This window comes from Quercus lobata, chromosome 7 (assembly GCF_001633185.2).
Source record: "Quercus lobata isolate SW786 chromosome 7, ValleyOak3.0 Primary Assembly, whole genome shotgun sequence".
NCBI classification, from domain to species: domain Eukaryota; kingdom Viridiplantae; phylum Streptophyta; class Magnoliopsida; order Fagales; family Fagaceae; genus Quercus; species Quercus lobata.
The window spans coordinates 8,162,347-8,183,495 of NC_044910.1; the positions used below are offsets into that span (position 1 = coordinate 8,162,347).

At 36.3% G+C, this 21,149-nt stretch overlaps 1 protein-coding gene across 1 annotated transcript; it reads left to right on the top strand.

The window, feature by feature from the left end:
* Positions 1 to 1,067: 1,067 nt before the first annotated feature.
* LOC115953135 lies at positions 1,068 to 4,788 on the top strand. The gene is made up of 4 exons (XM_031070653.1): positions 1,068 to 1,771; positions 1,873 to 2,206; positions 2,498 to 2,640; positions 2,751 to 4,788. Exons 1-4 carry the CDS (start codon positions 1,697 to 1,699, stop codon positions 4,152 to 4,154), a joined length of 1,956 nt encoding a protein of 651 aa, XP_030926513.1. The 5' UTR covers positions 1,068 to 1,696; the 3' UTR covers positions 4,155 to 4,788.
* Positions 4,789 to 21,149: the final 16,361 nt, after the last annotated feature.

The following is a 21,149-nucleotide window of genomic DNA, read 5'->3' on the forward strand; positions in this document are numbered from 1 at the left end:
GAAGAAGAAGAAGTTGTTGGTAACATTATTGATTCCAACAAGAATAAAAATATATTCTTGCTTTCTCCTAAACTCTTACCATTTGTTTAAAAAAATATGATTTGACTCCGAATTGCCCTAGATACAGTTCATCGATTCCAACAAGGATGTATCTAATAATCATTATTTATTAGAAATGAATCTTGGAATCCCAAATTTCTTTTTGTTAATATAAATAAGGAAGTGTTAACGAAAGCTCTAAGGGCATTTGTTATCGTATATAGTTTTAGGAAAGTTTTTATGGGAAAAGAGAAAAAGGCAATTAATGATTTGATAGCTTATTCAAATTTCCATAAAAGTGATATAAAAAATTTCCTAAAATGGTTTATTAATAATTGCCCTAAAGGTACCTATTAATTTTTTTTTTAATTTTTAATTTTGGGTTTAGTGAAATAATATTTAAAAGTAAGATAGAAATAATGTCCTAACTTTTAAGGTCTTTCTCTACATGAGAGTTGATAAAAGTTTGAAAGCCTAAAACTTAAGAACTTTTTTTAAAATAGTAAATTACTCTTTTAACCAGTCTATATTTTTAAATTTAAAATTATTTAACTAAAAGATAGGTGTATTATAGAGAGTTTAAGAATTTTTGTGAGGATATTTTAGTACGCAAAATCATGAAACTCAAATGGGGAATCTTATTATTAGTATTCTAGACTCATCACTCGTGCTTTGTGCATGCAATAATGCTCTTTTTATTTTATTTTTTGGTTTTTTTTTTTAATGAGATTTTTTGGTTTAGTGTTATAATGTTTAAAAGTATATATAAATAATCATGTGTATATATATATATTTTTTTTTAAAGAAAGAGGTAAGGATTTTTTTCAAAAAAAAAAAAAAAGTTAACAAAAATAGTAAAGGTAATGTGGAATAATTAAAAAGGTGGGGTTGGAAAATAAAGATAATCTCTAAAGTTTAGCCAATGAAGAAGATAAAGGAAAAACACCTAAAACCTTAGAATTATAATTATTCTTTACCATCGCACCCCTTGGTGCGATGGTCCTCCACAATTTGTATTCAGTGGGTGGAGCTTGTTCTCTAGACTTATCAATATAGTTTAGCCAGTTAAGGCTGATCTTTGTGGCAAAATTGAGACTCATTCTAGTAGGTAGTCCTGCTAAAGTTATGCATTTTTTAGGGTCTCACTGTATGCCATAATCCACTTCTTTGTGTGTATGTTATCACACAATGTAAATGAATTATTACAACAAGTTTTGGCTTGTGTTCTCATGAAATAGTTTGGATGACAATATAAATTTTGGAACATGCCAATTTTAGTGATTTCTTTGGTGTTGAACTACAAACAAAGTATATAAACAGGAAGATGTGCTATTGGAATAGGTTGTTCTCAAAAATAATATTCAGAAACTGTTTTTGGAAAACCTTTTCACTGGGAACATAACCGTACAGGTCATGGTTTTCTGTTTCTAAATTTGTCTCTGTGTCTGTTTGCCAGCAGTTATTTCTTTTAGCTTATTTGCTTATGTACCAATTTTTTGAAGCCTTAGTTTTCTAAATATAACCATAATTGACTTTCTGCAAATTAGCACTCATTTTAAGTAACTTACATTTTTGGACTAGATCCTCTTGCCAATAAATTATGGGAAGGAAAAAGAATTCTTTTATATGTATTTACTTGTAAAGTTTGTTATGGTGAATGCAGAGTGACATTTTCTTAATTTGCTCAAATGCAATGCAATACAATGCACCAGACACCATATACTATAAACAGGTATAAGAATTTTGGCCATTCTTATTTGTTGGCTCTGTTTGTTTCACCTATTTTGTTTTGTTTGTTAGTGTTATCTTTTATGACAAAATTATTTGTTAAAGGCTCGTTCCATTCAAGAATTGGCAAAGAATAAATTTGAGAGGCTAAGGATGGATTTTGAACGCTCTGAGAAAGAATTGAAATCTGAGCTGAAAACAAGATCCAATTCCTTAATCAAGAAGCCAGTAAAGAAGCCATTCTGCCGGACCTCACAGGAGCCCGTTGGCTCTGATTTCTCCACTGGTGCCACTCTTGCCACCATTGGAGATGTACAGAATGTTTCCAATCCAAACCAAGGTGGTAATTGTGAGAGACCTAGTAATGCTGATGTTGTTGTAGAGGGTAATTCTTCCCTAGTTGATACTAATCCTGAGAAGGTGGAAGAACTGTCATCAGGTACTATAAAAAAGTTTATTTTTCCTCCTGTTATGTACAATTGTGATGATAAATGTATGTGGAGCATGCCAAGATTTTAGCAATTTGTTGTAGCTATTAATTGCCAAGAATTAGATTTGCTAGCTGTTTCGATGTTGTTGCTAGCCAATATGGAGTAGTATTTTACAATCATGCTCAATCATCTCAGGTCAGAATTGACTGAGATAGCCTTGCTCCTTATAGTGTTAGGTTTTCACGGTTATACTTCACTCCATCCCTCTTCTAATTGTTTTGCTTGCTGTGCTATTTTAGGGAAGGGTCTGTCTAAATGGGCAAGGAAGCAATTTGTTTTTGATGACAACCGCCGTGTGACGTATAATATTTCCAATCAACCAGTTGTTAGATCAGAATCAATATTTTCAACCTTTGAGGCTGAAATTAAGCAGCTGGTTGCTGTATGTATTGTAGATACTGGTTCCTTTTCTTGAATAGTTGGCCTTTCTACTTGACCAATTTTTATTTTAATATAAATATTTTTTCCCCTGATTTTGCCTTTGGGAATCAGGTTGGGCTTCATGCAGAATACTCTTATGCTAGGAGCCTGGCTCGTTTTGCTGCAACTCTTGGACCTGTTGCTTGGAAAGTTGCCTCCCAGAGAATTGAGCAGGCATTACCTGCTGGTTGTAAATTTGGTCGTGGTTGGGTTGGAGAATACGAGCCACTTCCAACCCCTGTGCTAATGCTTGAGAACCGAATGCAGAAAGAACCTGGTTTAGTTTCAAAGTTGCAGTCTAATGCTGAATTGAGAAAAGATGACAAAACTAAGACTCCTGTTCCTGCTAAGGAGCATCCTGTAAGTAGGCCTACCTTGGAGGGGAAACACTCTTTGTTGGCTCCAGTCAGTAGTCATACTACAGAAGGGAAATTATCTGTTTCTGGTTCTGCTGGAACAAAACCTAGTACTCCCAATAATGCTATTTATCAGCTGCAAAATCCACAATCTAGGAATTTTGCCAAGCCTGAGAGTAAGGTTATCAAGCAATTTGAATTGAACTCTTTGCCCTCAGCGCATCAAAATAATGCTGAGCTTATTGCTGAAAAGCAGTTTTCAAGTAATTCAGAAATGTCAGGTTCAAGGTCTAAAGAACCAGCACCAAGAAACATAAATATTTCGCAGCCTGTACCTTTTAAGCAGCCGGATACTAACGGAGTTGTTACTGGAGGGTTGCCTAATGGAAAAGTCAACAACAGAGGTTTGAATAATAAGATGAGTAATCCATCTTCTGACACAGTTCCTAATCACACGGCTAGAGCAGCTTACTTTGCTCATGCGCAGGAGCAGGGTCTTAGTGACCCTGTTCAGTTGATGAGAATGTTGGCTGAAAGGGCTCAGAAGCAGCAGAAATCTTCAAATCAATCTCCAGTTGAAACTCTACAAGCCACGCCCTCGGTTCCATCTACAAGGAGAGATGACTCAGGCAATGCTTCAGCAGCTGCTGCCCGTGCATGGATGTCCATAGGGGCTGGAGGGTTTAAACAAGCAACAGAAAATTCAGGTGTGCCCAAAGCTCAGATATCTCCGGATCCATCATACAACCCAACTCAGGAATTCCGTCCACAAATTTCTCAAGTTCGGGGAGAGTTTCCGCTTTCTGGGGGGATGCAAACCCAGTCTGAAAGGAAGAGTTTTCCACTTCAGCCTTTTGTACCACAACCTGTTCGTGTGGGCAATGAAGCACAACTCCAAAATCGACCTATAGTTTTTCCCCAGTTAGCACCGGCTGACTTGTCTAGGTTTCAAGTGCAGTACCCTTGGCGAGGTCTTAGTCCTCATACCCAACCAAGGCCAAAACAGGAGACACTTCCTCCAGACTTGAATATTGGTTTCCAGTCTCCAGGGTCTCCAGTGAGACCATCCTCTGGTGTTCTGGTTGATTCGCAGCAGCCAGACCTGGCTTTGCAGCTTTGATTGAGGATTGGTTTTCAGAGGAATCAGACAGATAGGGAAGAGAGCGTAGGTCAATTTAGCTCCTGTCTCAGCAACATAAATTTTGTTAAAGTCTCCCATGCCTTAGTTGCATAATTGCAATGAATGTGAATGCCACCGGTTTGATATTCTGAGATTTTGGTGTTCCCTAGTCCTGGATTAAAGGATGGAGACGTGTTGAATCATTTTACTTTTTGATTGGGGTTTGCGCATACAGAGAAGGATTTAGTTAGTCAGAGAGCTTGCTTGAGATGGAGTGATGCCGGTGGATTTGAGGAAAGACCGTCTTATTTGCTAAATGAGGATTACTGACTTTCAGCGGTGGAGTTTATATCATTTCAAGGAGCTAAAACATTTGAAAATTTCAGCAGCAGATCATTGATTTTATGAATATTAGCGATTGTTTAGAAGTTCTTAAGTCTGACGGTGACGGTAAATGCATAAAATGTAGTTGATGCCTTGTACATTTGTTACAGGTGGATGAGAATCAGTTGTTTAGCTTCTAGTTCTTATGATGCTTATCATGTAATTGCATTTTAATTCCAGTTAATACTGCCAATATTTATGTAAATGAATATTATAATCTCTGAAATGGAAATTTTCTACTGTTCTCTTATTTCTCCAAGTCTTTTTCAGTGGTTTTCTTGCCATTTATTTGTTAGCACTAATATTTTAAGGGAGGTTTAAACTTGTGTTGTGTGGAGTGAACAAAAGGGTGGGGGGGGATGTTTCAAGAGCTGGGGCGAGGGCCACCTGCTATGTGCAGCTCATATGTTGCCATTTGATAAAAAATGCAGTGTGAGAAAAGAAGAGTAAACAGTAATATGACTGCCATTTGGTGATACAGGTTTTCTGATAACTGTGATATGATTTGAATTTATGATGTTTGACTCATGATAATTGCTCTTTATTAGGCTTACAACGTAGTGTAGGTAGGATTTGGACCTACTGGCCACCCTCAGTACTGTAGGATACCCTGAGTACTGTAGGATTGCTCAAATTTGAAGAGCTGATGGTCACAGAACAAGTACTGCAAATTTGTTTGTGTTTTCTTTCTCGTGCAATAATATGGAAATATGGTAGCACTGCATTTTTGTAAAGGAAAATTTTGTGCTCCAACCTCATTTGGAGCATCTTGCTTCAACCCATGATGTGGCAATTAAAAAGATCATGTGTAATTTTAGTTTCATGATTTTTTTAATGGTTCATAAGATTTGTTTAAATAATATACATGGATAGCCTTATAAATCGTCAAGTAATAAGTTGAAAAAAAAGAAGCTCCAATGAGTTTGAAGTCAAATTTTGTCATTTTGTACAAGCCATAAAGGTTTGACACAAAAAAGAAAAAAAAAAAAGATTGCAAATTAGCACTGTTAAGGTTGCTGGAGTTGATGAAACCAATTTGAAAACCTTCTTTTGAATAGGCTCTTTTCTCAATTTGTCTGTCTTTCATTAACTTGTACAGTAATAGACCATTTTCTATCTATCAAAAGAGATCTAGGCAAATTTCATGACCAGATTTTGGTAGCTTAATATTCTATGCTACACAGAAAGAAAGCAACAGCACAGAGGTGTAAATTCTTCAGGCTTCCTGCCAGAGCAACCTGTTCAGCACTAAGAATACACAGGACCAACCAATCTAACAAATAAGGAAACTTTGAAAATTGCACAATACCCTTTGCTAATGTGGATTTGACACCATTACAAATGAATTATAGCCCTGGACTAAGCGCAGAGACCCTTCAACCACAAAAAAAGGGCTCATGCAACAAAAATATTTTGCTAGATACAATATATAATACAACTGCACTATAGACTAAAATCTAAGCCATGTTTGATAACTCAAATCACTTAACATTTTGGAGTCCTTCTCATTGAAAGAAAGGAAAATGAAATCCACGGGCTATGCTTCTGCTTATTCTTCGATAGTTTCTCATGAGATTTCTTCTGATTTCTAAGGACACAAACATCGCCTTCACATATGTATCGTTTAGGCTTGGAGCTGCAGGACATTGAGAAACATCTGAAGAAGTTTGAGGAAGAAGCCATGGAGATTTTGAAGCACCAGAGCTTTATTTTTGAGAAAAAGCCATGGGAATTTTGAAGCACCAGAGCTCTATTTTTGAGACTCTAGCTCTCTCTCTCTCTCTCTCTCAGCCAATAAAAAAAAATTTCTGTCTCTCTTAATCTTTTACCTCCAATATCTCCTTCAAGGCCTCAACTGCTCAACATAAATATATATATATATATATATTCTATTTTTGAGACTAGCTCTCTCTCCTTCTCTCTCAACCAATAAAAAATAAAAGCTGTCTCTCTTACCTTTAATTATGGGTCTGTTTGGATTGAACTTATTGTTGTTGAAACTGAAAACGGAAAACACTGTAGTAAAATAATTTTTAAATGTGTGAATAGTACTGTGGGACTCATTTTAATATTTTTTTAATCTATGAACAGTGCTAAACAGTGTATAAACAATGCTCAACAGTACGTGAACAGTGACATGTCTCATGAATAGTAAATTCTGTCTCTCTCTTAAACGCGTGAAAAAAAAAAAAAAAAAAAAAGGGAAAACGCGGACGCAGGATTCAGTGGAAACGCTGAATCCAAACCCACACTATATCTCCCTCAATGCCTCAACAGCTCAAACATTAATGAATTTACCTATATAGAGGGTATATTTTATTAACATACATGATGTTATTTAGCCTAATGTTAATTAGGTTCAAAACTGACCAATTTGGTTTCTAAAGCTAATTTAGTACTTAAGATAGTTGAGAAAAATGACTAACGGTTTTAATAGAAATAACTAACTGGTCTAACAATATTTAGAGAGACTAAATTAGTTTTAGGAACCAAATTAATCGATTTTGAAAAGGCTTGAATGTGGTTGATATTAGTCTAAACCTTCTATTAATAAAATTTACTAGATATTTACTAGATATAGAAATTCTATTTTGCATGCACAAAAAAAGAAAAATATGTTTTATGGTCGGAATATTGTAAGGTCATGTCACGTGGTCAATATTAGCATGCTTTGATTTTTGAAAGAACAATGCCACATTCTCTGACTTAAAATTCTTCCAACCCCTTGCGTGCAGCGGACAAAACGTGTTGGACATTTGGACTAAGGTATTGGTTGGTTGGGCTGTGTGGTTCATGAACATGTGACGTAGTCTCTCATCGTGTACATTTTCTGTCCAATAATCAATGTGGAGAGTTTTAATAAAAGAAGAAACTTAAATTCGATTCTCATATCATATTTAAAAAAAAAATGATAAATTTTTTACGTAACATTTTTACTTTTTTATTTTATTTTAGTTCTTATATTTTATTTTTATCAATTTTAATCCCTAAATCAATTAACGCTATTTATTTAAATACTTGAATCATCGTTTAATCACCAAACTGACGGAAAAACTGACAGATCAATAAAATAATAACTTTTTTTTTCATGTTCGTCAATAAAATAACGGGGAAACTCACGTGAAAGCAATTTGGCGCGCAAGGTATAGAAATCAGGCTCACCCACTTCGACATGTGGCTTTTCCGCCCCAAACCCAGTCATGTCACTCACCAACCAATCCAGCTCGCGAAGGTTGCACACTGCTTGTAGGGCTCGTGCATGTTCCCTAAAATTCCTCCTGTGACGGCGGTGAGTGGATGAGTCTAGCCGAAGTGGTTGAACTCTGTTTTAGGATACACGAAACAGGGGATGAAGTTATCATTAAGAACTTGAATATTGCATGTGTTTATGTACCTTTCTCTTAAGAAGTTTTGAATTTGCAAAGTAGATGGAGCGTCAATTTGGAGAATGAGAACTCCAGGAACATTGCCGAGGTAATTAAAAAAATATATTGTTATTGATGAGTTGCTCTTTTGCTAGTTTTAGTTTCATTTTAACACGCTGTGGAAGAACTATAAACTATGTGGTTCAACGAAACAAAAGACGAGAATAGTGTAACCACTAATCAGTTAGAAAAGTGTAACAAATTGTAAGCCAGAGATTGAAAAAGAAACCAAGGAAGAAAAATGAATCAATAATTGAGGACGCTTGGTTAATAGACAATGGTGTTTGGCTGGTTTTTTTTTACCTTTGGTCCTAAGTTTGGAAAGAGGAGGAGGGTTGTGGTAGGTTGACTGGCGGAGTAATATTTAATCACTTTATTCTTATGAATGTATGATCGTTACATTGGAATTGCATATTTTAAGATGGGTGACTATTGTGCTCGATTGGTTGATACTGGTGTTGTGATTTGTGGTTGGTTATTTATTGGTTATAATTCAGATGCTTTTGTTTGTAGCATCTGCCTATGTCTAATTGAAACTTAGAGCAGTTTAATACTTTAAAATAGTATATATAGCCCCTTGGTTATACAAAGAGTGTGTCTATATATATATATATATATATATATATGACATTATGACTATCTTACTTCAGTATTAGGATGGGGAATTGCTTTTGAAACTATGACCAAATACATTGATAGTGGATCTTGTGGTCTACACAGGGAGCGTTACAGGGTTTTGAACCTTGTTACCTATTTATATTTTAATACTCTGTGTAACTCAAGCTTCCAACTGAGCAGCTTAAGTATTTATTGTATCCGCATCACCCCTCCTAAGTCCCCTGATCTTACAGGACCAACACTAGGTATAAATTGCATAATTGTGGCTGAATGTCCAGTTAATACCTGTTCTAATCTTCAACCATTTAAATCTAAACCTTGCAGCAGCCAAAGTGTAACCTTAATAAAAATTACATTATGGATGACTTTACCTTGTTGCAGTGCTTAGGTGTGAACCTTCAATGATCAAGATTGCTCTTAAGCTCCAGCATGATTTTGATCATTACCTCAGTATCAGCATGTTGCAATTGTTAATGCACATGTGGGTCACCGTTTTAGATTGATGTTATCTGTTGAGTGGACGAGTCTAGTCGAAATGGTTGAACTCTGTTTTGGGATATATGAAATAGGGGATGAGGTTATCATTAAGAACTTGAATATTGCATGTGTTTATGAACCTTTCTCTTAAGTAGTTTGAATTTGCAAAGTAAATGGGGGCGTCAATTTTTCGCGAACTGCAGTGAATTTCAATGCAGGGTGCAAGACTGTAGTGTCCAACATAGTCATGGCAACAGTAGTGATGATCACATTGCTATTCTTACGCCATTGTTCCACTACACACCTCTTGTAGTGCTCTCCTCTATAATCATAGCTACCATGCTTGGCATTATCGACTATGAAGCTGCCATCCACCTTTGGAATATCGACAAATTTGATTTCGTTGTCTGTATTGGTGCCTATATTGGTGTCGTCTTTTTCAGCGTTGAGGTTGGCCTTGTCGTTGCGGTAAGTGGATTAGGAACATCATCCAAAAAATAAATAACAATATGGGTTAATTTATTATTCTCCTCTTAAACTATAAGGTTTAAAATAAAACTAACCTTATTATTGTTGTTTATGTGGTTTATATTTGAAATTGTAGGTTACACTATCCTTGCTAAGGGTACTCCTATTTGTAGCAAGACCAAGGACTTTTGCCTTAGGGAACATTCCCATCTCCATGGCTTACAGAAGCATTGATCAATATCCAATCGCTAGTAATGTTCCTGGAGTTCTCATTCTCCAAATTGACGCCCCCATCTACTTTGCAAATTCAAACTACTTAAGAGAAAGGTACATAAACACATGCAATATTCAAGTTCTTAATGATAACCTCATCCCCTATTTCATATATCCCAAAACAGAGTTCAACCACTTCGGCTAGACTCATCCACTTACCACCGTCATAGATGGAATTTCAGGGGACATGCACGAGCCCGACGAGCAGTGTGCAACCTTTGCGGGCTAGATTGGTTGGTGAGTGACACACACGTGACCGTGTTTGGGGCGGAAAAGTCACGTGTTGAAGTGGGTGAGTTTGATTTCTTTAGCTTGTGCGCCAGATTGCCTTCACGTGAGTTTCTCCGTTGGGTGTAAAAAAATTATTATTTTATTATCTGTCAGTTTCCCTTAGTTTGGTAACAAAATAGCTTCAAGAACTTAAATGATGAGCGTTAATTGATTTAGAGACTAAAAAGGAAAAAAATCAAAATATAGAGATTAAAAGTACATGCAGGGACACGATTTTTAACGACCCAAAGATGACTTTGGGCTCGTATGTAAAAGACCCGAACAATATGATTTGTAGAGAGTGGGTTTGGAAAGGCTAGACCTTGGTCGTTGGGTAACGGTTTAGTCAGGATTTTCATGGAAGCCCATTCGAAGGTGGATTTGGCCTGTATGTCTAAGCCTTACACGGATGTGGTGTGAGGATCTATCTCCTCGGAATTAGTCCGAGGAGCATCTCGCCCTCGCCGTCCTTTTTTTATGAGTTCGTCCTCCCCCTTTTCTCTGGTTCCTGGGAAGACCCCCCCTGTCAATGCAACGAGCTTCCCTTTTATACTAGTATTTCCTTCTCATTCTTCACCTACGTGTCCGTTTCTCCTTGTTCGGGGTGGTTACTCGTCTTGTCAATCCTCACATCAGAGTGGTTGGGAAAAGCTGGACAGCATGGTATGAGTATGGGTTTGTCAGGCGATGAGCTCCACATTAAGGCGTTGGCAGCCTTCTCCCTTGTGCTGCTCTTGTACTGAATTTGTCCTTTTCTTCAGGCTTTTTTTTTTTTTTTGAGATGTTGGGCGTAAAGTCATCCTCGGCCACATCCTTGGACCTTCAAGAAGTTTTCATTGCGCGTTCTTAGCAGTAGGGCTCCTCGGTCTGGGCTTTGGGCTTTTAATACAAAGTGGGCTGGGACCTCAAATTTCGGGCCCTACAATAGCCCCTCAAAATCCTGCTGCCCGACTTTTTAGTTGGGGAAGAGGGTTTTGGTGACATTAGGCCCACATTATGGCTCGCTCATATCCAGTACTCCATTATTATTTGTATTTTTTCATTTACTTACGTAGTTAGCTTTAGTATAGGCTTATTTCAGCTTTTCATTGTACACTGTACTATTTCTTTGTCTTAATAAAATATGAGTTTATTTTTTTCTAAATATTTTTCCTCTCGGCAGCAATTACTTTGTGAATGAATATTAAATATACGTTTGCCTTTAATGATACTTAGAGCAGAAAAATGCCTTAAAACAAATTCCTACTGGTTTAAACTTACTGACATTATCAAGCATAACAATGGTAATCCTCAATAAATTAAACTCTTGGAACTAACCGGGATAATGGCCGAGCGCTGTGCGATGCATGCTAGACAAATGTCCGAGAACGATAAACTTCTAAATAATTCATCCGAGAGGGTACCCGAGCAGTGAGGGACCTCAATCGTGTTTTTGGTAGCATATTGCTCTATGTTGCATCAATCCCTTTGGTACTGAGGATTTGAGGGTAGACTGGGGAATCCGTTCAGTATAGGGATTAACCCAACTGTTAATGGGTAGTTCTCCTCGGATAGATTCTAAGGTTCGTGTAACGTAAGATTTCTTTTATGTACTTGGTTTCCCCATAGGCTTGAGTCCGAGGACCATGCAAGGTCTCGGTTCTGTCCAAAACTTGTAAGATTTATTTTATGTACTTGGTTTCCCCATAGGCTTGAGTCCGAGGACCATGCAAGGCCTTGGTTCTGTCCAAAACTTGTAAGATTTCTTTTATGTACTTGTTTTCCCATAGGCCCGAGTCCGAGGACCATGCAAGGCCTTGGTTCTGTCCAAAACTTGTAAGATTTCTTCTTTGTACTTGGTTTCCCCATAGGCTTGAGTCCGAGGACCATGCAAGGCCTTGGTTCTGTCCAAAACTTGTAAGATTTCTTTTTTGTACTTGGTTTCCCCATAGGCTTGAGTCCGAGGACCATGCAAGGCCTTGGTTCTGTCCAAAACTTGTAAGATTTCTTCTTTGTACTTGGTTTCCCCATAGGCTTGAGTCCGAGGACCATGCAAGGCCTTGGTTCTGTCCAAAACTTGTAAGATTTCTTTTTGTACTTGGTTTCCCCATAGGCTTGAGTCCGAGGACCATGCAAGTTCTGCAAAACTTGTAAGGTACTTGGTTTCCCCATAGGCAGTCATGCAAGGCCTTGGTTCTGTCCAAAACTTGTAAGATTTCTTCTTTGTACTTGGTTTCCCCATAGGCTTGAGTCCGAGGACCATGCAAGACCTTGGTTATGTCCAAAACTTGTAAGATTTCTTTTATGTACTTGGTTTCCTCATAGGCTTGAGTCCGAGGACCATGCAAGGCCTTGGTTCTGTCCAAAACTTGTAAGATTTCTTCTTTGTACTTGGTTTCCCCATAGACTTGAGTCCGAGGACCATGCAAGGCCTTGGTTCTGTCCAAAACTTGTAAGATTTCTTTTATGTACTTGGTTTCCCCATAGGCTTGAGTCCGAGGACCATGCAAAGCCTTGGTTCTGTCCAAAACTTGTAAGATTTCTTCTTTGTACTTGGTTTCCCCATAGGCTTGAGTCCGAGGACCATGCAAGGCCTTGGTTCTGTCCAAAACTTGTAAGATTTCTTTTATGTACTTGGTTTCCCCATAGGCTTGAGTCCGAGGACCATGCAAGGCCTTGGTTCTGTCCAAAACTTGTAAGATTTTTTTTATGTACTTGGTTTCCCCATAGGCTTGAGTCTGAGGATCATGCAAGACCTTGGTTCTGTCCAAAACTTGTAAGATTTCTTCTTTGTACTTGGTTTCCCCATAGGCTTGAGTCCGAGGACCATGCAAGGTCTTGGTTCTATCCAAAACTTGTAAGATTTCTTTTATGTACTTGGTTTCCCCATAAGCTTGAGTCCGAGGACCATGCAAGGCTTTGGTTCTGTCCAAAACTTGTAAGATTTCTTTTTACATTTATTTATGTTTCGAACGTAAGCCCCTAGACCAGGGCAGGGAGAGCTGGCTTGAAGCCAAAAGCCCCTAGAGCTGCCCGCGCCATTGGCACTGCAAGGCGTAGCCCCTAACAGAAGTTTATGTCGGAGCAACAGCTGCATGTTCGCCAGAGATGGAGAAAACCCCGCGAATCTCTGCTTGCTAGGGAGTTGACTTCACCGCCACCTGCGCCAACGTGCAAGCCTTCCCACAGACGGCGCCAATTGTAGGGACACGATTTTTAACGACCCAAAGATGACTTTGGGCTCGTATGTAAAAGGTCCGAACAATATGATTTGTAGAGAGTGGGTTTGGAAAGGCTAGACCTTGGTCGTTGGGTAACGGTTTAGTCAGGATTTTCATGGAAGCCCATTCGAAGGTGGATTTGGCCTGTATGTCTAAGCCTTACACGGATGTGGTGTGAGGATCTATCTCCTCGAAATTAGTCCGAGGAGCGTCTCGCCCTCGCCGTCCTTTTTTTATGAGTTTGTCCTCCCCCTTTTCTCTGGTTCCTGGGAAGACCCCCCCTGTCAATGCAACGAGCTTCCCTTTTATACTAGTATTTCCTTCCCATTCTTCACCTACGTGTCCGTTTCTCCTTGTTCGGGGTGGTTACTCATCTTGTCAATCCTCACATCAGAGTGGTTGGGAAAAACTGGACAGCATGGTATGAGTATGGGTTTGTCAGGCGATGGGCTCCACATTAAGGCGTTGACAGCCTTCTCCCTTGTGCTGCTGTTGTACTGAATTTGTCATTTTCTTCAGGCTTTTTTTTTTTTTTGAGATGTTGGGCGTAAAGTCGTCCTCGGCCACATCCTTGGACCTTCAAGGAGTTTTCATTGCGCGTTCTTAGCAGTAGGGCTCCTCGGCCTAGGCTTTGGGCTTTTAATACAAAGTGGGCTGGGACCTCAGATTTCGGGCCCCACAGTACATTTACACCTAAATTTTTTAAACACAACAAAATCTCATAACATTTATTATTATTATTATTTTTTTATTGTGGAGGGTTTCAATCTAATATTTTATTATTTTATTTTGACCAATAACACATGATATCTCAACTGTTGTGACAATTTGTTGTGTCCATACTAGAACTCAAAAAAAAAATTGTACTCCACATTTTTATGTAGTTTGATTTCTTTTCTGCATTTTCATATTGATCCTTACAGCTTTAGTTTACATTTGAATATTTATGCAATATAAAATTCGGCTAATCACCTATATTTGGATTAATTGCTAGTTTAGGGTTAAAAGAGTGTTAAGATCCTAATCTATACGAGGTTTTGAGTGATTGATTTGAGATAGTTAGATCTCCAATAGAAGAAGAATTAAAGAAGTTGAGAGGAGAAACCTGAAGAAGAAAGAAATGAACTGACTTCAGTCTTATTGCTTGATTGAGTTCTCATACATGTACAATTCTTATTTATGCCTTTAATCTCAGCTACAAGCGGGTACTAACTAACTTTTTAGAGATATGTTAGAGATATATTATAGTCTGATGTATAAATTCAAGCCTAATATAAAGATGTAGTACAAATCCTGTATTACGATGAACTTAACATGGGTATATATAGAAGGTTAAACTCTAGATTAATAGACTTTTAGTACAAGTAGAAGACAAAATAGTATTGAGATTTGGCATATTCATTGGGGTAATATATCTCTAACATATCTCTAATGTAACTAGCTTCTCTAATGTAACTAGCTTCCTGAACAATATTAAAAGCTTATTATAATAATTACATGTAATGTTGATGCTTTAGCTTTAGTTTCTTATTCAGTATCTATCAAAGTTATTTAAGTTGTAAAATTCAACTTTGGGGTCTAAATATTGTGTTAGGTTGTTATTAGCATTTTTCACATCAAATAATTTTCCCTTAAAAAGTTCAATTTTCCAAAAAAGGCCAACCAAAATGTGACGGAAGGAGTACTAAATTGCTACTGTTTTTATTATAAAAAATAAACTTAAAAGCTTGATTTAATAATGAATGTGATTGATGTCACCTTAACAATATACAATAAATATATTGGTTACATTTTCATAATTAGGAACACATCAACTTATGAAAAATATATAGTAAAATTTGTTATATCTCCTTGTATCTCTAATAGCACCATCATATAATATAATATCTCAATCTAAATTCCATACGAGTTAGTGTGTGAATTAGAAGTGCGATTTCTATATACAGACACAAACTATTATACGAACATTTTACAAACTATTGATTTTCAAATCAGCTTTTTAAAACTAAAAAGTCAAGTCAGATATTAAAATAACTCAATTTAAAAAAAAAAAAAAACCGCTTTTATCCCTCTTAAGTATCAAACCTAAATTAAAATTAATATCTCAAAAACCCTCTGTCTCCTTCCCTCCCTCCCTCCCTCTCCTTTCCTCTAATGAGTTCTTTTCCCATTGTGGTGAGTTTATTTGAAATCAGAATCACCCATTCTGGAGCTTTGGATTCAGGATGCCAAAAATATATGTGTCTCGATGAGTTTCTTTTACTACTATATTTTGTTTCAATCTGTGCACTTGTTGTTTGCTAAAATTAGATGAACTATATTTAGGATGGTGTATAGGGCTGATAAGCTTGGATTTTTTTTTTTAATTGATTCATATGAAAATTTGGTGTAAAAGTATTGCATAATCTATGGCATTGAGGCAATCCAATGGATTATATAAACATATGGATGGAATGAGTTGTAATAACTAAAACCAATAAGATTTTTTTTTTTGGGTATTTTGAGCTTGTGAATAATGTGGAGATTTTATATGTTTACAAATGTAGATTAAATATTTGCTCAAAATTGTTCAATTCATATTTTGAGCCTTGCAAGTGGGTTTGATATATACCCAAGTGGATGGATTTGAAACAGGGGTGCTATACAGAAATATATTCATACCAGTTCAATCTTACATATTCAAAAGAAAATTTTCTTACCTACTGTTTGGCATGAACAGCTTTTATACCCTCAGACGAAGGGTTTTGTCATTTTTCTTGTTGTTAACTTGATTGTGCAGCAAGATGTGGATGCTGGTGTCTTAAAGAAAGTTGTAGAACATCGTAGAAGATGGTCGTCCAGTTGATAGAAATATTGAATGAAGGAATTTTTTGATTGAGAGAACAAACTTTGAGCAAGATTGTTTCTTTCTTTTGGCAATGTACAGGATGGCAAGTGCAGTTTGAAGACGTTAGATCTGGCCACTAGTCTTTTGTTTTGTGGTTTAAATGTGCTAGTAGCAGAATTTTAGAAGATGTATATGGGATAGTGGATGCTTTCTAAGGACTGCATTAGTGTAACTTGCATGGCAAGGGGCTCATCTTTTGTTACTGTTCATCTTTGTTGGTTTGGTTTGTGCTGGATGCTTTATATATACACATATAGAAGAAGAAGAAGAAGAAAAAAATGGAATACCTTGATAAAATTCACTATTGCCTAGTTGCAATTGTTTTTTGTTGTTGTTGTTGTGTTTTTTGTGTTTTTCCCAGTCTTACTGATTTGGTCTACTTATTTTCAGCTTTACGGTTTAGCTGTTTGTTTTTTAATCTGATAATGAGTTGTCCTCTATTCAACTAGAGGCTCTGCGATATTACATGGCCAGGTATGTCCCTTGATATTGTGGGTAATTTTTACATGCTCTGGAAGCACCTAAGTTTTTTTCTGATATTGTATTGTTGCATTTGTATCTAGTTCATGTTGAAGTAGGCTATGTAAATGAACTTGAATTTTTAAATACAAGTTACACCTTCTATTTAATGAGGATCAAATTTGAGCTTAGCATGTAGTTGATTAATTTGCTAGACATCCATCTCTTAATAACATAAATTAAGAGCGAAGACATCCATCTCTTTATTCAAAAGCTTGACAAATTTAGGTTATACAGAAGCTAGAGTTGTAAAGCTCAAATAAAAAGAAGAAGCTCCAATTCAACATGGCAATGTTGCAGCAAGTCAAGTGTTCACAGATTACATTCTAATCAGCAAGAAGATGTTAACCTCAACAATGCAAAGCAACCAGACAAGTAGAGACCTATGATATTTTTTTATATTCAATCTCCACTCTATAGGAATTTATCAGTTGGATATATAGTAAGTAGAGAAAACAGGTGCATGAAGATTGAAAACAATTAATTTGAGAAGTCAATAAAATGTAGTTGATCACTAACCAAAAAACTATTGTTCAGCGAGCTATATGGTCAATAGTTCGTAGTACATATATAATATATTCCTCTACCACAAACCATCCCAGTATGTCTCTTTAACAAATCCAAAAAAATAAACACTTCACTCAAGTCCAGTTATAGTATTTAAACAGAGCATGAGGGGAAAAAAAAAAAAAAAAAAAAAAAACTAATGTTAGGTACATAAGTTTATATGCCAATGAAAACTTAATAAAAACAATAACTTATTCAATAAAAACCAAAAATAAAATAGAAGGAAGCCAATGGACATACTGGGATAAGGTTGAAGACGATGCTCTAATCAACCTTGACCAACTCAGTTTCTTGTGCCTAAAGAGCTTTGACAAACCTTGACCATCTCGGACTTTAGACGTGGTGGCGCTATCAAAGTTTTGAGACAGAGGAGGCCAGGAGGGGGGCTTTTTAGTTTTTAAAAAACTAATATGACACCAGCACTTTGTAAAATATTTGTTAAATAATTTGTGTATGTAATATTACTCATACAAAACCTACTTCTTCTTCTTTTTTTTATTTTTTTTTATTTTTTTTTATGGGATCAAAACCTATACTATTGACACTATTTTTATTAGAGAAATGTTACGTCCATAACATTTTCATAATACCTTTACAACATTTTATAAACTGCTGATTTTACATTTTATATTTGACAACAGTTGTTACTAATTTTAATTTGAATCCACAACTTAAATTACTTTTTTACCTACTTAGAATAACTGCTAATAACCTACCACATAGAAGTTATAAAAATATTGTAAAAATATTTTTCGAGATAGCATTTTTCTTTTTATTATGCGCAATTTGCAATATTTCACTATGGCCGTTATAAAAATAGTGAAAAGGTTTATACTTTCCTTAGGGAGAAAATAATTTACCAGCTGCAAACTTCATTGATTATAGTTATTTAGGGTTGAACTAATTATGTCTCCCTCTTTCTTTCTCTTTTGCCATGCAAATCTAATAGTCATTCGATTATGAATTCAAATATGTATCATTGGCAAGTCAAAATTTGTATCAACTACCAAATATGTAAAAGTAACGGAGGGTTCTGTTAAAGGATGTCGTTGGTATATTTGTTAATATACCATTTTAGGAAAGTTTTAATACTATTTTTATGGAAAATATAAAATGTTATAAAAAAAAGTTAGTTATTTTTTTTTCTTTATAAAAAATTTCTAAAAATAGTTCATAAACCAATGCCTTTAAATTTTGATCAAGTCATAATTCTTATCCATATCATCATTGGCCAAGTCTATAACTATATACCATGTTGACTGCTTTTACCGAACTCTGGACATATGTATAGTTTCTTTATAACCTTATATTATTAACGCCCAAGTTACGTTAATAGCTAAGTAACTAAACTTTGTTTGATAGTTGCTCCTATTTTGGTACTTCCTCTGACTATAATCTGATAACTACATTAGTCTTCGATATTTGGTTACTAAGAATCTGGTCTGTAATTCACTTCCCTACAAATGCGACCATTCTCAAACCTCAACCACCATGTTAGGATATTTTCTACAAAATTAACCAACCTTACTTTCAAGAAAATTGGCCAATTTTACTTCAATCTAGAGGGTTTTTAAATTAGAACACGATTAATAATAGTGCAGATTTTTAATTGCAAATATTAGTTCATCAGACAATTTTAGACATGTTTATCATAGAAGTTAGGTTCATTTTTTAGGGTAACTTGCTGAGTGTTATTCTTGAAAGAGGAGGCAGAAAAAGCAATGAAAGAAAAACAATAAAAAGGAACAATTTCAGATGGGAAATTATAGATTGATAGGATAGTTATATTGTGTGGAAAACTCAAAACTATTTTACATTTTTACCTAGAATAGTCAATCAAAAATGTCATGTCATGCACTCATACTAGAGCATAGTAAATGGACTAAAGCTTAAGTTATGTATATTTATGGAGTCAAAAATTAAAGGTTTTTTTTTTTTTTTTTTTTTTTTTCATACAATCATAATTAAAATTAATTTCATTAATTCATCCAATTAAAATTGTGGGGGGTATAAAGCCAGGAAGCCCATGTCAATGTCTGCGTTGGGCCCAGGGCCCGATCCAAGGAAGGCCCACCCCTTGGCCATGGGAAGGATCCTCCTCGGCCATGGGAAGGACCCTCCTCGGCCATAAATTTAGCCGAGGGCAAAGGGAGCAACTCGGTCCTGGTGATGACATTTCGGGTCATTTCGCCAAATACTAAAATGACAAAGAACAAGGGAAAGACTGCCATTACTACAATTAAGTACTCTGCACTTGACAGAGCCATGCTTTTTAGTTTTTACAACCACCCCCAACCACTTTGGGATATGGGCTGATGGGACAAATATCAACCCTATAAAGCGGAACCTACACATGGACGTTCGTTGGGGGGGGGGGGGAAGCTAGTATAAAAGGAGGAAGAAGCAGTCCAGAAAGGGGACAGGGGCGAGGTCCAAGAACCAGAGCCACCCAAGCCGTGCCGAGGAGAAAGTCTTCTTGGATAAGCTCAGTTCACCTCTGTGCGATTATCATGAATATCATGACTAACGACTGTCCGTGTACCAAGACCTAGCCTTTTAGCCCACTCTCTACAAATTCATTGTATTAGATCCGCTGGTCCAAGATCTCACCCACCGTGTGGTATTGGGCTGAAAAACGAGACCCTACAAAAATCATGACTATTTGTTCAGTATTATAATTTCTTTTCTTCTCTCTTTTTTTATTTTTTATTTTTTATTTTGGTGTTTATTATTGCAATAACGCATTCACTTACCACTCCTTTTACTGCGATTTCCCATAATGAACGAAAGTGAAAGGTAACATGTATCAAAATAGATTGTCCGAAGGCCTAGTCCTAGAGTCTTTCACATCGAGTGTGGCGCAAGGTAGGTTTGAGTTCTTTTAGCACCCTTTATGATTTACAACAACAAGAAGTTCAGGACACCAAAATTTGAACAACTATAGACCTATGTAGTTTTTGCTTTATCAAAAATATACTTGAAAAGTAAATTTCTATGTAAAAATAATATTATTTCAATCACAATTTATTATCTTAACAAATTACGATAAAAATTATGCAAATAAATATATCTTTAACATAACTCTTACCATAAAACTTCCCCCTAGTCATCTGGATTTTATTTTATTTTAATATCCACATAAGATGTAATACAACTTAAATCCAATGGATTAATATATTAGATTCGATACGATACAGATAAGCTTCCACTTTTCAGTGCGTTGGACTCGATATTAGACGAACATGTGTTGGTGCAGTACAGTAATAATGCACTACCCCGAAGCTTTAATCGTTGAGGATGAAATGACCAGAGAGGAAAAGAGTAAAACCAAGGCTGTATCCACTCAAAAAGAGCAAAAAACTTAGCTAAGACTAACAGCCAAAAAGTGCTGTAACAAAAGGTTTTATAAGTTTTAGGTAAAATAAAAGGCGCTTAAAATGGTACACCATAAAGATGGAGAAGTACCCGGAAGCGCAATATTTGCTCTCACCTATCTAAATTGCTCACTCCTCAAACCTTTCTATTCTTGTGGGTCCCAGTGAGTCAGGCCCTCCGATTCCATTTCCATCTCTCAACTTTGCACCATCATCATCAGTTCATCACCACCACCGCCACCATCACTGGGCACCCTTTTTTCCTCTTCTCCCTAAAACCTCAAACCCCAGAATAAAACTGCAAAAAAACAAACAAACAAAATAAACAAACAAAACAGAAAACACTCTCTCATCCAACCAAAAAAAAAAAAACAGAAAACACTCAAAACTTCAGAATGGAATAACGGCAATTTCCATTTCTGGGCTTTCCTATTTGTCTCCTTTATCAATTATCATCAACCAAACAAGGGACCATGTAAAACGTTGAAACTTGGGAAAGGTTTCTACAGAGAGAGAGAGAGAGACCTCTTATC

Bases quoted from the DNA above. Each gene is read 5' to 3' on its own strand.
- LOC115953135 (XM_031070653.1), top strand. From the start codon at position 1,697: ATGCAGAGTGACATTTTCTTAATTTGCTCAAATGCAATGCAATACAAT. The intron at 1,772-1,872 runs GTATAAGAATTT...TATTTGTTAAAG, and splicing joins ACACCATATACTATAAACAG to GCTCGTTCCATTCAAGAATT. The intron at 2,641-2,750 runs GTATGTATTGTA...TTTGGGAATCAG, and splicing joins AAATTAAGCAGCTGGTTGCT to GTTGGGCTTCATGCAGAATA.